General features: G+C 46.3%; 1 protein-coding gene across 1 annotated transcript in view; it reads left to right on the top strand.

Moving 5' to 3' along the window:
* The window catches only part of txlnba (taxilin beta a), a 39585-nt gene extending 34248 nt beyond the window's left edge, over positions 1-5337 (top strand). Inside the window, exons 9-10 of the mRNA XM_080200846.1 lie at positions 1353-1448; positions 4569-5337. Coding sequence (XP_080056972.1) covers positions 1353-1448; positions 4569-5171 — 699 coding nt within the window. The 3' untranslated portion in view covers positions 5172-5337. The remainder of the gene's footprint in view (positions 1-1352; positions 1449-4568) is intronic.
* The last annotated feature ends 7938 nt before the right edge of the window (positions 5338-13275 follow it).

Genomic DNA, 13275 nt, shown 5'->3' with positions numbered 1-13275 from the left:
TTATTCAGCCTCTCCTCATAGCTCAACCCCCTCAAGAGAGAGACTCATAATTACATAACACTTCTTGGCCTAATGAGTTGCCAGAGCATTTTACGCCCAGTGATATACTTTCTGAAGACTAGTCATGGGGAGGTGATGGCCTAATGGTAGTATCGTTAGATTATTAATCCAGAAACTCAGCTAGTGGCACAGTGGTTTGCACTCTGCCTCATAGCACCAGGGACCCGGGGTCAATTCCCAGCTTGGTTCACTGCCTATGTGGAGTTTGCACATTCTCCCCATGTCCATGTGGGTTTCCTCCAAATGCTCCGGTTTCCTCCCACTGTCCAAAAATGTGTGGGTTAGGTCGACTGGCCATCTTAAATTTGACCCTAGGGTCAAGGAGATTAGCTGGGTAAAAATTAGTTGGGGTTACGGGAATAAGGGCTGGGTGGGATTGTGATCAGTGCAGACTTGATGGGCCAAATGGCCTCCTTCTGCACTGTAGAGATTCTATGATGATCCTCTAGGGACCCGAGTTCAAATCCCTCCATGGCAGGTGGTGGAATTTGAATTCAATAAAAAATATCTGGAACTAAGAATCCATTGATGACCATGAAACCATTATCAATTGTCGGAAAAATCTACTAATGTCCCTGAGGGAAGAAAATCTGCCATCCTTACCTGGTCTGGCCTATAGCAATGTGGTGGACTCTCAACTGCCCTTGGGTAACTAGGGATGGGTAGTAAATGCTGGCCAGCCAGACACACCTACACCCCACAAATGAAGTCATTGCCGTAATGTAGTAATTGAGGGCTATGGGGTCAGTCAGGAAGGTGGGTTTGATCTATTGGAAAGGAATGAGCTTTCAAAGAACAACACAGCACAGGAAACAGGCCCTTTGGCCCTACAACCAGGCCTTTCTGGGTCAGATGGACAACTGCTTCTTCTGAAAGGAGGATAGAACTTGTACTTATAGCTCTGATGAAGGGTCATTCAGACTCCAAAAGTTGGCTCTATTCCCTCCCCACAGATGTTATCAGACTTGCTGAGATTTTCCAGCATTTTCTGTTTTTGTATTTACACCTTCAGTAAATCCTAAGGTGATGCACACTCAACGATTTACTACTACAAGGTATCAGGAAATCGGGAAAAAACTGACTGGTTAGTACATATTGGGATCATTTACACCCACCTTAACAGGCTCAGATTAACATCTAGTAAAAATTACGGCCTCGATCTTGTGCTCACGCAGTGGGACCCTAATCTCACCTGGCCCAGGGGAGTGAGATCGTGGAGAGTGAGGTTGGGCAGAAACTTGCTTCTCGGGCTATTAAATCCCTACCTCACTGAGCACATTCTATCCTTACAGATGACAAAGAAGATGAAGAAACTGGAAAAAGAGACAATCATGTGGAAAACCAAATGGGAATCCTGCAACAAAGCTCTCCTGGAGATGATCGATGAGGTGAGGGTTTATCCAGCCATGGGAAACTTAGAATCTTCAGTTTGGAAAGTGTTGGTCTCATTGCTGAGGCAATTGTTTCCAAGGCAACACATTGTCATCAATACCAATCACAATCAATATTGTGTGCAGTTTTGGTCTCTTTATCTGAGGGAGGGTGTTGTTGCTATAGAGGGAGTACAGCGAAGGTTTACCAGGCCGAATCCTGGGATGACAGGTCTGTCATATGAGGAGAGACTAAATTGGTTAGAATTATGTTCACTGGAGTTTAGTAAAGTGAGGGGGGATCTAAGAACATAAGAACATAAGAACATAAGAAATAGGAGCAGGAGTAGGCCATCTAGCCCTTCGAGCCTGCCCCGCCATTCAATAAGATCATGGCTGATCTGTTGTGGCTCAGTTCCACTTTCCCGCCCTCTCCCCATAACCCTTAATCCCCTCTCTTATCAAGAACCCATCAACCCGCTTCTTAAAAATATTTAGCGAGGCAGCCTCCACCACTTCAACGGGCAGAGAATTCCAGAGATTCACCACCCTTTGAGTGAAGAAGTTCCTCCTCAACTCCGTTCTAAACCGCCTCCCCTTTATCTTGAGGCTGTGCCCCCTAGTCCTACTGTCTTTTTTGAGCAGGAAGAGTCTCTCCACCTCTATCCTATCCATCCCATTCATCATCTTATACGTCTCAATGAGATCTCCCCTCATTCTTCTAAACTCTAACGAGTACAAGCCTAGTTTATTCAGCCTCTCCTCATAGCTCAATCCCCTCAACTCCGGTATCAGCCTAGTAAACCTCCTCTGCACTCCCTCCAGGGCCAAAATATCCTTGCGCAGGTGCGGCGCCCAGAACTGCACACAGTACTCCAGCTGCGGCCTCACCAATGCCCTATACAGCTGCAGCAAGACCTCCCTACTTTTATATTCAATCCCCCTCGCTATGAAGGCCAGCATCCCATTCGCCTTCCTGACCACCTGCTGCACCTGCAAGCTGGGTTTTTGCGACTCATGCACAGGATCTCACAGGAACTTATAAAATTCTAACAGGGTTAGACAGAGTAGATTCAGAAAGAGTGTTCCTGAAGGTGTGGGAGTCCAGAACTAGGGGTTATAGTTTGAGGATAAGGGGTAATTGAGGTGAGGAGAAATTTCTTCACTCAGAGGCTGGTGAATGTGTGGAGTTCACTAGCACAGAATGTAGTTGAGGCTAGAGTGTTGTCTGATTTCAAGAAGAAATTAGATATAGCTCTTGGGGCTAAAGGGTTCAAGGAATATGGGAGGAAGGGGGGATCAGGATATTGAATTTGATGATCAGCCATGACCAAAATGAATGGCAGAGCAGGCTGGAAGGGCCAAATGGCCTCCTCCTGCTTCTAGTTTCTATGTAATTCCTCTTCGGGATGTAGGGTGGGATTGGAATCCCATGTCAACATTACAGTGTGGAAGACTTGGAGACCACCAGAAGCCCTGTCCTGCAAAGTCTCAGGGCTGAAATTTCCTCTTGAACTGTTGGAGAGTTTAATAAAGATCGAGCTTTCAAACCTGAGGGGAGTGTAACAAGGCAAATGTACTCAAGCTTTGAACAGACTAACACGGGTGTGTCCACTCTTGAGTCACAAATAGCTCACAATTTCAGAGATCCTAAGCCAGGATTATTGACAGGTGTAAAGGAAATGGGCAACTTTGGAGTAAATCTCCACAGATGCTTGAAGGTAGCAGAACAGGTTGATGAGATGGTTAAGTGGGTTCCTTTCATTTATTAGCTGAGGTATAGAATATAAGAGCAGGGAGTTTATGCTGGAACTGGATAAAATATTAATTAGGCCCCAACTTGAGCACCGTGTGCAGTTCTGATCCCCTTGTTACGGGAAGGATATAATTGCATTGGAGAGGGTACAGAGGAGATTTACAAGGATGTTGCCACCCAGGACTGGAAAATTGCAGCAATGAGGAAAGATTGGATAGGCTGAGGTTGTTCTCCTTGGTACAGAAGAGGCTGACAGGAGACTCACAAGATTGTGAGAGACCTGGATAGAGTGGATGGGAAGAGCCTATTTACCTTAGCCGGGAGGCCAGTGACTAGGGGGCATTGCTTTAAAGTGATTGGTAGAATCTCCCCTCCCAATTCTAGCTCAAACTGGACTCCGATCTGATAATTGCAGTACACCACACCTCAGAACACTGATGTGACACTGATGAGTGAGTGTTATATATTTAAGTGGTTGCAGAGAATATTTACTCAGATGCTACCAGACTTAATAGTTTGAGATATAAGGGGAGGTTGGATAGACTGGGACTTCTTTCCTTGGAGCATAGGAAGCTTAGGGGTGATCTTATAGAGGTCTATAAAATAATGAGGGGCACAGAGCAGCTAAATATTCAATATCCTTTTCCAAAGATAGAAGAGTCTAAACCTAGAGTGTATAGGTTTAAGGTGAGAGTGGAGAGATACAAAAGGGTCCAGAGGGGCAATTTTTACATACACAGCGTGGAGTGTATCTGGAACAAGCTGCCAGAGGTAGTAGTAGAGGCGGGTACAATTTTGTCTTTTAAAAAATGTTTAGACAGTTACATGGATGGATATAGAGGGATATGGGCCAAATGCAGGCAATAGGGACTAGTTTAAAGGTTAAAAAAGGGCGGCATGGACAAGTTGGGCTGAAGGGCCTGTTTCCATGCTGTAAACCTCTATGATTCTATGATTCTTTAAGACCCAGTCACATGATTTGATGGTGATGTTTCACAGGTTTCTGTCTTAGTTTCAGTTTCTGTTCTGTGCAGAGAACATCTCTTTCAATAAACCTGTTGAGTGTTACTTTGAATCCAAGTGTGCAGAACACACCTTTTTCTTTTCTTTAAAACCCACAGCACCTAACATACAAGAACACTCCTTGTTTTATTAAGCTTACTGAGATATATGGAGTGCATTTTCTGAAAGGGTTGTGGAAGCTGGGTCAATATAAGTTTCAAAATAGAATTGGATAAATACTGGAAGAGTGACAATTTGTAGAGCTTATTAGAAAAAAAGGGTGGGACTAATCAAAGGGATAACACAGGCACACAGGACCAAATGGCCTCTTTCCTTGCTGAACAGTTGGATCATTCTTACCCTCATGTCCTCTGTTACAGAGAGAAATGCGATCCAAGGAATATGAGTGCTTTCAACTGAAGATCCACAGATTGGAAAATCTCTGCAGGGCACTTCAAGAGGAAAGGACTGAGTTGTACAGGAGGATAATGAGTGTGCGCGTCAGGACAGATGACCAGGCAGATGAAGCAGAGCAAGAGGTGGGGAAAGGGGCAGAGACAACAGTGGCTTCCGCTCTGGGAGAAAGCCGCCTGCAGAACCTGGCCATAGATTTCAGTGTGGTACATGGTGCGGAGGAGGCAGAACACAGGGATGACATGAAGGGCAATGATTCTTCTCCAGAATTCCAGTTAGAGAATCCACTGTCCATCTCGGAGGCTTTAAGGCTCCTGTTACAAGACACCCAGACTGGCAGTGCCGCAGAAGAACCCACTCCAGTTCCTGCTCCAGCTACACTTCCGGCTCCAGCTCCTGTTCCAGAACTGGGTTCTGCTGCTCCTCCTCCAGCTCCGACTCCACCTACAATTCCAGCTCGTGTCCCAGAGGCTGTTCAGGAAGCAGGAGATTCCTCACAGGAACCAGGTCTGGGCCAGGGGGAAGCCGCAGACAAGATAGAGGATACAGATATGGATGCAGTTGACTGATTGTAAATGTTGTTGGCTAGATACTGTCAGTCAGTTTTTAACACTCACCATTCAGGGATTGATTTGTTTTCCGATATTTAGCCGGGGAAAAGAAAATCTGTCCTTATTCCTTGTTTTGTTTTCTTCATAGAACGAAAGTCAGATTAAACCAAGCGAATAAACACTCTGCTATCTGCGGTGTGTTCTAGTGATGAATGCAACATTTAGATCTCATACATCTCAGTGATAAGAAACAGAAGACATTTCACGCCTGTGACACCCTCATAACAGCAAAATATACTCCAAACTCTCTGTGACACACACTCACTGTAACACACACACTGAGACACATTCACTGTGACACACATTCACTGTGACACACACTCACTGTGACACACTCATAACAGCAAAATATACTCCAAACTCACACACACACTGAGACACACTCACTGTGACACATTCACTGTGACACATACTGTGACACACACTCACTGTGACTCATTGTGACACATTCACTGTGACACACACTGTGACACACACACTCTGTGACACACACATTCACTATGACACACTCTGCGACACACACTGACTGTGACACACACACCGTGACACACTCACTCATTGTGACACATTTTCTCTGACACACAGTGTGACACTCACTGTGACACACACTCACTGTAACACACTCACTGTGACACACTATGACACATTCATTGCAGCACACTCACTGCAGGACACTCACTGCAACACGCTCATTCACTGTGACACACTCCAAACTCACTGACACAGTTGGAACTCACAACGCTACACTCATAAGCCACAGGTCATTGTTGTGAATGTGCTTCACACTGAGAGTGGAACACTCCTGGTCTAATTTCTCCTATCCATTCGGGATGCCAAGACTATCAGCCTAAAGGCATGGTTGTAGTTTGCCAGAGAAAGGGGAGAATAGTCTTGTGCACAGTCTGATTGTCAATATCTTGAGCAGTAATCACACTTTCCCTTTCAAACCACCAATTTCCAGCATTTCTTGTGTTTATGACAACTCTCCCTGTCTGTCTTTGTCTGTCTCTTTGTCTCTTTCTCTTTTTCTTTCTATCTTTGTCTCTCTCTCGGACTCTCTCTCTCTCTTGGTCTCTCTCTGTCTCTCCCTCTGTCTGTCCATCTGTCTCTCTCTCTCTTTGTCTGTCTGTCTCTCTCTGTCTCTTTCTCTGTCTCTTCCTGTCGCTTTCTCTCTCGGGCTCTCTCTTTCTACGTGTGTGTGTGTCTCTCTCTCTGTTTCTCTCTCGTTCTCTCTCGGTCTCCTGCTGTGAGAAAATGCTGAAATAGAAACAGAAAATACAGGAAGCGCACAGCGAGGTGTGGCAGCCTCTGTGGAGAGAAAAAGAATTAACTTTTCAGGTCGATGACTGGAATAAATGAAGCGATTTAGTCTGATCACAAACTCTTAAATTTATAACTTCCTCTGTCTCGGACAGGACACAACCTGAGATGCTAATAGCTGATTTTAACCTGGTGCAAGTGAATGGGTTTTGAATGAGTTAAAATTGCACCTGTTAACTCTGTTTCTCTCCACACGGATACTGCCAAACCTGCAAAGCTGCCTCAGCACTTCTCTACTTGTATTGAAGAAATAGTCACTGCCCATGAAGGTGAAAGCTCCTTGACTGTTCTTCCTGTTAGTCTATTAACAAAGGGACTGTTCCTCTGCCAATCCCTCTCTGTCTTTCAGTCTCTCTCTCTGCCTCTTTCTCTTTTTGTCTCTTTCTCTTCCTGTCTCTCTCTCTCGGGTCTCTCTCTCTCTCTGTCTCCTCTGCTGTTGTGTTATCCATGAAACCCTCTTATCCCTCCTCTCCAATCCCTATGCTTTCTCCATGTCGCTGGAAATGTGGCTGCTAGTAATCCAGTGGCCCAGACTAAGCCCTGGGGACATGAGTCCATAGAATCCCTACAGTGCAGAAGGAGGCCATTCAGCCCATCGAGTCTGCACGAACAACAATCCCACCCAGGCCCTATCCCCGCAACCCCACATATTTACTCTGCTAATTCCTCTAACCTATGCATCCCGGGACACTAAGGGGCAACTCAGCTTGGCCAATCAACCTAACCCGCACATCTTTGGACTGTGGGAGGAAACTGGAGCACCTGGTAGAAACCCACACAGACATGGGGAGAATGTGCAAACTCCACACAGACAGTGACCCGAGCCGGGAATCGAACCCAGGTCCCTAGAGCTGTGAGGCAGCAGTGCTAACCACTGTTTCACCATTCAAAGCCCACATCGGCAGCTGAGGCAACTCAAGTTCAGTAATACTGGTAAAAAATGCAAATAATAATCACAAAATAATTTGCTTAAGCCTGGTTCACAAAGGGAACCTGACAAACATGTTATTCCAGACCCCACAGCAATGTAGTTGACTTACCTGCCCTCCTGGGAGAGGCAACAGCTTAGTGGTATTATCGCTAGACTATTAATCCAGAAACTCAGCTCATGTTCCAGGGACCTGGGTTCAAATCCTACCATGGTGGATCTTGAATTAAATAAAAAATATTTGGAATTAAGAATCTACAGATGACCGTGAAACCATTGTCGATTGTCGGAAAAACCCATCTGGTTCGCTAATGTCCTTTAGGGAAGGAAATCGGCCGTCCTTGCCCAGTCTGGCCTACATGTGACTCCAGAGCCACAGCGATGTGGTTGACTCTCAACTGCCCTGGGGCAACTAGGGATGGGCAATAAATACTGGCCCAGCCAGCGATGCCCACGTCCCACGAATGTATAAAAATGGCCCAGTAAGTCACTCAGCTGCCGCAGGGATTTCAATAAGGAGGTTCGCCACCTTCTCGAGAGTGATTTAATGAGGGGTGACTGGGTAGAGGTGTACAAAACTATGAGGGGAATGGATAGAGTGGACAGGAAAATTAATGGGCAAGTTTCTATCTCCCTTTCTGAAGCACTTCAGTTGATTCTCTGGGGTACAACAGAAGTTGAATCTGGTAAGGGAGAGATGTTACATCCAAATGTACTACATACGAGGTAGGAACAGGAATAGGCCATTCAGCCCTTTAAGCCTGCTCCGCCATTCAATGGTTGATCTGACGGGAGCTGACTCCTGAATTTTGCCTTGTACTCATCAGGAGTTCACCATGTTCACTCCACATTCACAGAATGCTCCACATGAAGAGGTTTCGTTTTCCTAGATTCACAATCAGTTTGTTTCCTGATTCTCTAACTTGATTCATTCTTTCACCCGCTCTGTCAAAAAGCATGGAGAATTTCCCCAGCCTCACGGAAGGCAGTGGGCAGGACTTTCCTGCGAGCTTGCGGGAGTCCGACATTGGGACCCAACGTGTGTTCCCGGTCCGTACAGGCCGGGAGTGAGGGTGGCACAGCGATATTCCCAGTTGGCCAATCTCGCTGTCCCATTCAGAATGTCCCATGGTGGGCCTCCCAATCCCAACGTCGGAGAAGGAACAGCATTGGTGCTGCGGAAGCAGGGTAGGCAGTGTCAAAACGGAGTCACCCTTGAAGAGGGGTAAAATTAAACATAACAATCAGAGGGGGCAAGTCTGTACACTAATCAGGGCCAGAGAAAAGTTAAAGCACAGAAGGCCATTTGGCCCATCTTGTCCATTGTCAGCCTGAGGACCCCCTTTCTAATCCTACCATGCTGTACCAGGCCCGTAGTCCTGTAGTTTACAGCACATAAGGTGCAGATCTAGTACTTTTTAAAAGAGCCCATTTAGAGTCTCTGCCTCCACCACCACCTCAGGCATCTAATTCCAGACACCCAGCACCCTCTGCAGTTCTTCCCTACATTCCCTCTACACCTACTGCCACTTATCACGAATCTATGCCCCCAGTTCTAGAATTATAGGAACATAAGAACATAAGAAATAGGAGCAGGAGTAGGCCATCTAGCCCTTCGAGCCTGCCCCGCCATTCAATAAGATCATGGCTGATCTGAAGTGGCTCAGTTCCACTTTCCCGCTTTCTCCCCATAACCCTTAATCCCCTTGCCTACCAAAAACCTACCTACCCGTGTCTTAAATATATTTAGCGAGGTAGCCTCCACCACTTCAACGGGCAGAGAATTCCAGAGATTCACCACCCTTTGAGTGAAGAAGTTCCTCCTCAACTCCGTTCTAAACTGCCCCCCCTTTATCTTGAGGCTGTACCCTCTAGTCCTGCTATCCTTTCTGAGCGGGAAGAGTCTCTCCACCTCTATCCTATCCATCCCCTTCATTATCTCCGTAATTCTCCGTAAGAAGTCTGACAACACCAGGTTTAAGTCCAACCGATTTATTTGATAGTAAACTCACAAGCTTTCGGGATTTGCCCCTTCGTCAGGTGAATGGAGAGTTCTGGCCTCAGATAGAGCGTATAACAGCACAGACAGTTTACAGATTACTGATTAGAATGCGAGTCTTTACCTGGGCTTAATGCTCCTTCCATTCACGTTGTTAGCCACTTTAAGACTTGAATAGCAGATTAGGTGTGAAGACTCGCATTCTAATCAGTAATCTGTAAACTGTCTGTGCTGTTATACACTCTGTCTGAGGCCAGAACTCTCCATTCACCTGACGAAAGGTCAAATCCCGAAAGCTTGTGAGTTTACTATCAAATAAATCGGTTGGACTTAAACCTGGTGTTGTCAGACTTCTTACTGTGTTTACCCCAGTCTGACGCCAGCATCTCCACATCTAGAATTCTCCACCAAGAGAAACAATTTTATCCCTGCCCACTCTACCTCTTCCCCTCGTAATTTTATATAACTCTATCAAGACACCCCTCAACATTCTTTCTTCCAAGGAAAACAACCCCAAACTATCCAATCTCTCCTCATAGCCATAGTTTTCCAGCCTTTTTCTAGTGTTGAAGCCAGAGGTATCCAAATTCTGTACAAGTGCAAATTAAGGAACTTTAGAAATCCTACATAAAAATTAAATTCTCCACTCCATTAAGCTACAGATCTCGTACTGTTGCTACAAACAGTAAACTGCTGCCTTTATTAGCTGAGGCATAGAGTTTGCCAGCAGGGAGGTTGTGCTGAAACTAGATCATAGAATCATAGAACTCTACAGTGCAGAAAGAGGGCCCTCGGCCCATTGAGTCTGCACCGAACACAATCCCACCCAGGTCCTACCCCCATATATTATACCCACTAATCCCCTCTAACCTACACATCCCTGGACACGAAGGGACAATTTCTTAGCATGGCCAATCAACCTAACCCGCACATCTTTGGACTGTGGGAGGAAACCGGAGTACCCGGAGGAAACCCACGCAGACACGAGGGGAATGTGCAAACTCCACACAGTCAGTGACCCAAGTCGGGAATCGAACCCAGGACCCTGGAGCTGTGGAGCAGCAGTGCTAACCCACTGTGCTACCCTGCCGCCCTATATAAAATGTTGGTCAGGCCACGGCTGGAGTATTGAGTGCAGTTCTGGAATCCACAGTGTGGGAGGGATGTGACAGCGCTAGAAAGGGTGCATAGGAGATTCACCAGGATGTTGGCTGGGCTAGAGTTTTAGTAATAAAGGGATCAGATAGACTGGGGCTGTTTTCCTTGGAACAGAGCAGATTGAGGGGGAGCATGACTGAGATGTACCTCTATGGTTCAAACTATGTCAACAGTTAAAGGCCCATTGCATCTGTGCCAGTCAAGAACAAATACCTATTCTAGTCCCATTCTGTAGCACTTGGCCCACAGTCTTGTGTGCCTTGGCATCACAAGAGCACATCTAAATACTTCTGAGAGGTTATGAGGGTTTCTGCCTCCATCACCCTTTCAGTGAGTACCAGACTCCCAACACCCTTTGGGCACATTTTTCCTCACACCCCCTCAAAACCTACCCCTCACCTTAAATCTATGCTTCCCTGGGTCATTGATCCCTCCAGCAAGAGGAAATGTGTGGTGTTGAGGGAGTGCCACAGTGTGGGGCTGCCTTGTTCTGGATGACACAATAAACATTGCCAGATCTTTCAGGTGGATGGCACTATTTGAAAGAGGTGCAGAGAGTGAGTGACTGGGTGAGTGAGCGAGCGAGTGAGTGAGTGAGTATGTGAGTGACTGAGTGATAGAGTGTCAGAGTGAGTGAATGTCAGTGGGTGAGTGAATGAGTGAATGTCAGAGTGAGAGTGAATGAGTGACAGAGTTAAGGTGACTGAGTGTCAGAGAGAGTGAGTGAGTGCGTGCTCGCTCCCTAGTGTCCAGGCCATCCTTTGACCAACCTCACCAAAACTGACTGTTCGGTCACATTCTAAGTGCTGCCTATGGGAGCTTGCTGTGCTGAAATTGGCTTCCGAATTTCCTGCCACGAATACGCTTTGAAACACCAGCAGCAAAGCCCTTTGAGTCCTGAGGTTGAGTAAGGCGCTATATAAATGCAAGTTCCTTCATTCAAGGTAGGTAAAAAGTGATCCAACACATCGATTGGAAGAGTTTTATTAAGTTCATGTCACTCATGTTACTTGGCATTGCTACCAAGTCATCCAAAACAACCCTAAAATAAACCCTCGTTCATTATTTTGAAATGTTATCACGGGCTATTAGCATCGTATAACCCAGTCCCGGGAATCTGTAACTCTATTCCGAGGCAGGTTCCTTGCTGACCATTCCAGGCAGTGTTTTAGACACATCCTACACTCCAAACTCTGATAAACCAACCTTGTCGATCTGAGTCTAGAGTGAAAACAAAACGGCCGTGTTCGAGTGACAGGGTTGTACCCTCCCTGATTCCACTAGAATCCTAGATGTAAGACTCGGATTTAATACAATCTCAGGGCATTCCAAAGCATTTTACAGCCAATGACGTACTTCTGAGATATTGTCACTGGGCAGAGAAGGGCGGTGGGAAGGTGAAATGCTGGAGATGAGCAGGTTATCCCCTTTACAATTGAAATCTGAAGCAAAAACACAAAACATACTCAGCAGGTCAGGCAGCATCTGGGGAGAGGGTAACAGAGTAAATGTGTTAAGTCAATGACATCGCCTCAGATCTGCGATGTAGCAAAAATCACAATGCTGTTTTGTTTAAGTGATGTTGTTTGAGGGATAATTAGTGGTCGGGACACCAGGGAGAACCTCCCAGCTCTTCCAAAAAGAATCACAGGATCTTCTAACACTCGAGGGGGGTGGTGGGAGCCTTGGCTTAATGCCTCGCCTGAAGGACAGCAGCACCCCCACAGCACTGCATGCAGAAGTTCAGCCTGGATACTGTGCTCAAGTCTCCAACGTGGAGCTCAAACCCACCACCTTCTGAAAGCCTCGGCAAACACAGCAATACTGAGTATCTCCCAGTTACCTGCTGTGTACCGCACGCAGTAACACTGAAACCTGTTCAGCTGAACTAGCCTTAATTACAACTCCCCAATACTTGGTGTACGTGTGCATAGCTCCCTGAAAGTTGGCACCCAGGTTGATAAGGTTGTTAAGAAGGCGTAGGGTGCGTTAGCTTTTATTGGTAGAGGGATTGAATTTCGGAGCCGTGAGGTCATGTTGCAACTGTACAAAACTCTGGTGTGGCTGCACTTGGAGTATTGCGTACAGTTCTGATCACCGCATTATAGGAAAGATGTGGAGGCATTGGAAAGGGTGCGGAGGAGGTTTACCAGGATGTTGCCAGGTATGGTGGGAAGGTCTTATGAGGAAAGGCTGAGGGACTTGAGGTTATTTTCATTACAGAGGTTACGAGGTGATCTAATTGAGGCATACAAGATGATCAAAGGATTGGATAGGGTGGACAGTGAGAGCCTTTTTCCTCGGATGGTGATGGCTAACACGAGGGGACATAGCTTTAAATTAAGAGGTGGTAGTTATAGGATGGATGTCAGAGGTAGATTCCTTACTCAGAGGGTAGTAAGGGCGTGGAATGCCCTGCCTGCAGCAGTTGTAGACTCGCCAACTTTAAGGGCGTTCAAATGGTCAGTGGATAGGCATATGGATAACATTGGAATAGTTTAGGTTAGAGGGTCATTAGATTGGTTCCACTGGTCGGCGCAACATCGAGGGCCGAAGGGCCTGTACTGCGCTGTAATGTTCTATGTTCTAATAGAGAGGTCAGTGGAGAGGCAGCTGTAATATACTGCACCACATAACAGACAACAAGTGGGAGCAGG

The sequence above is a fragment of the Carcharhinus amblyrhynchos genome, chromosome 12, assembly GCF_965287045.1.
Source record: "Carcharhinus amblyrhynchos chromosome 12, sCarAmb.v2.hapA, whole genome shotgun sequence".
NCBI lineage: Eukaryota > Metazoa > Chordata > Chondrichthyes > Carcharhiniformes > Carcharhinidae > Carcharhinus > Carcharhinus amblyrhynchos.
Note: the sequence above shows the minus strand (reverse complement) of the source record. Positions and strands in the feature narration are given on the sequence as shown.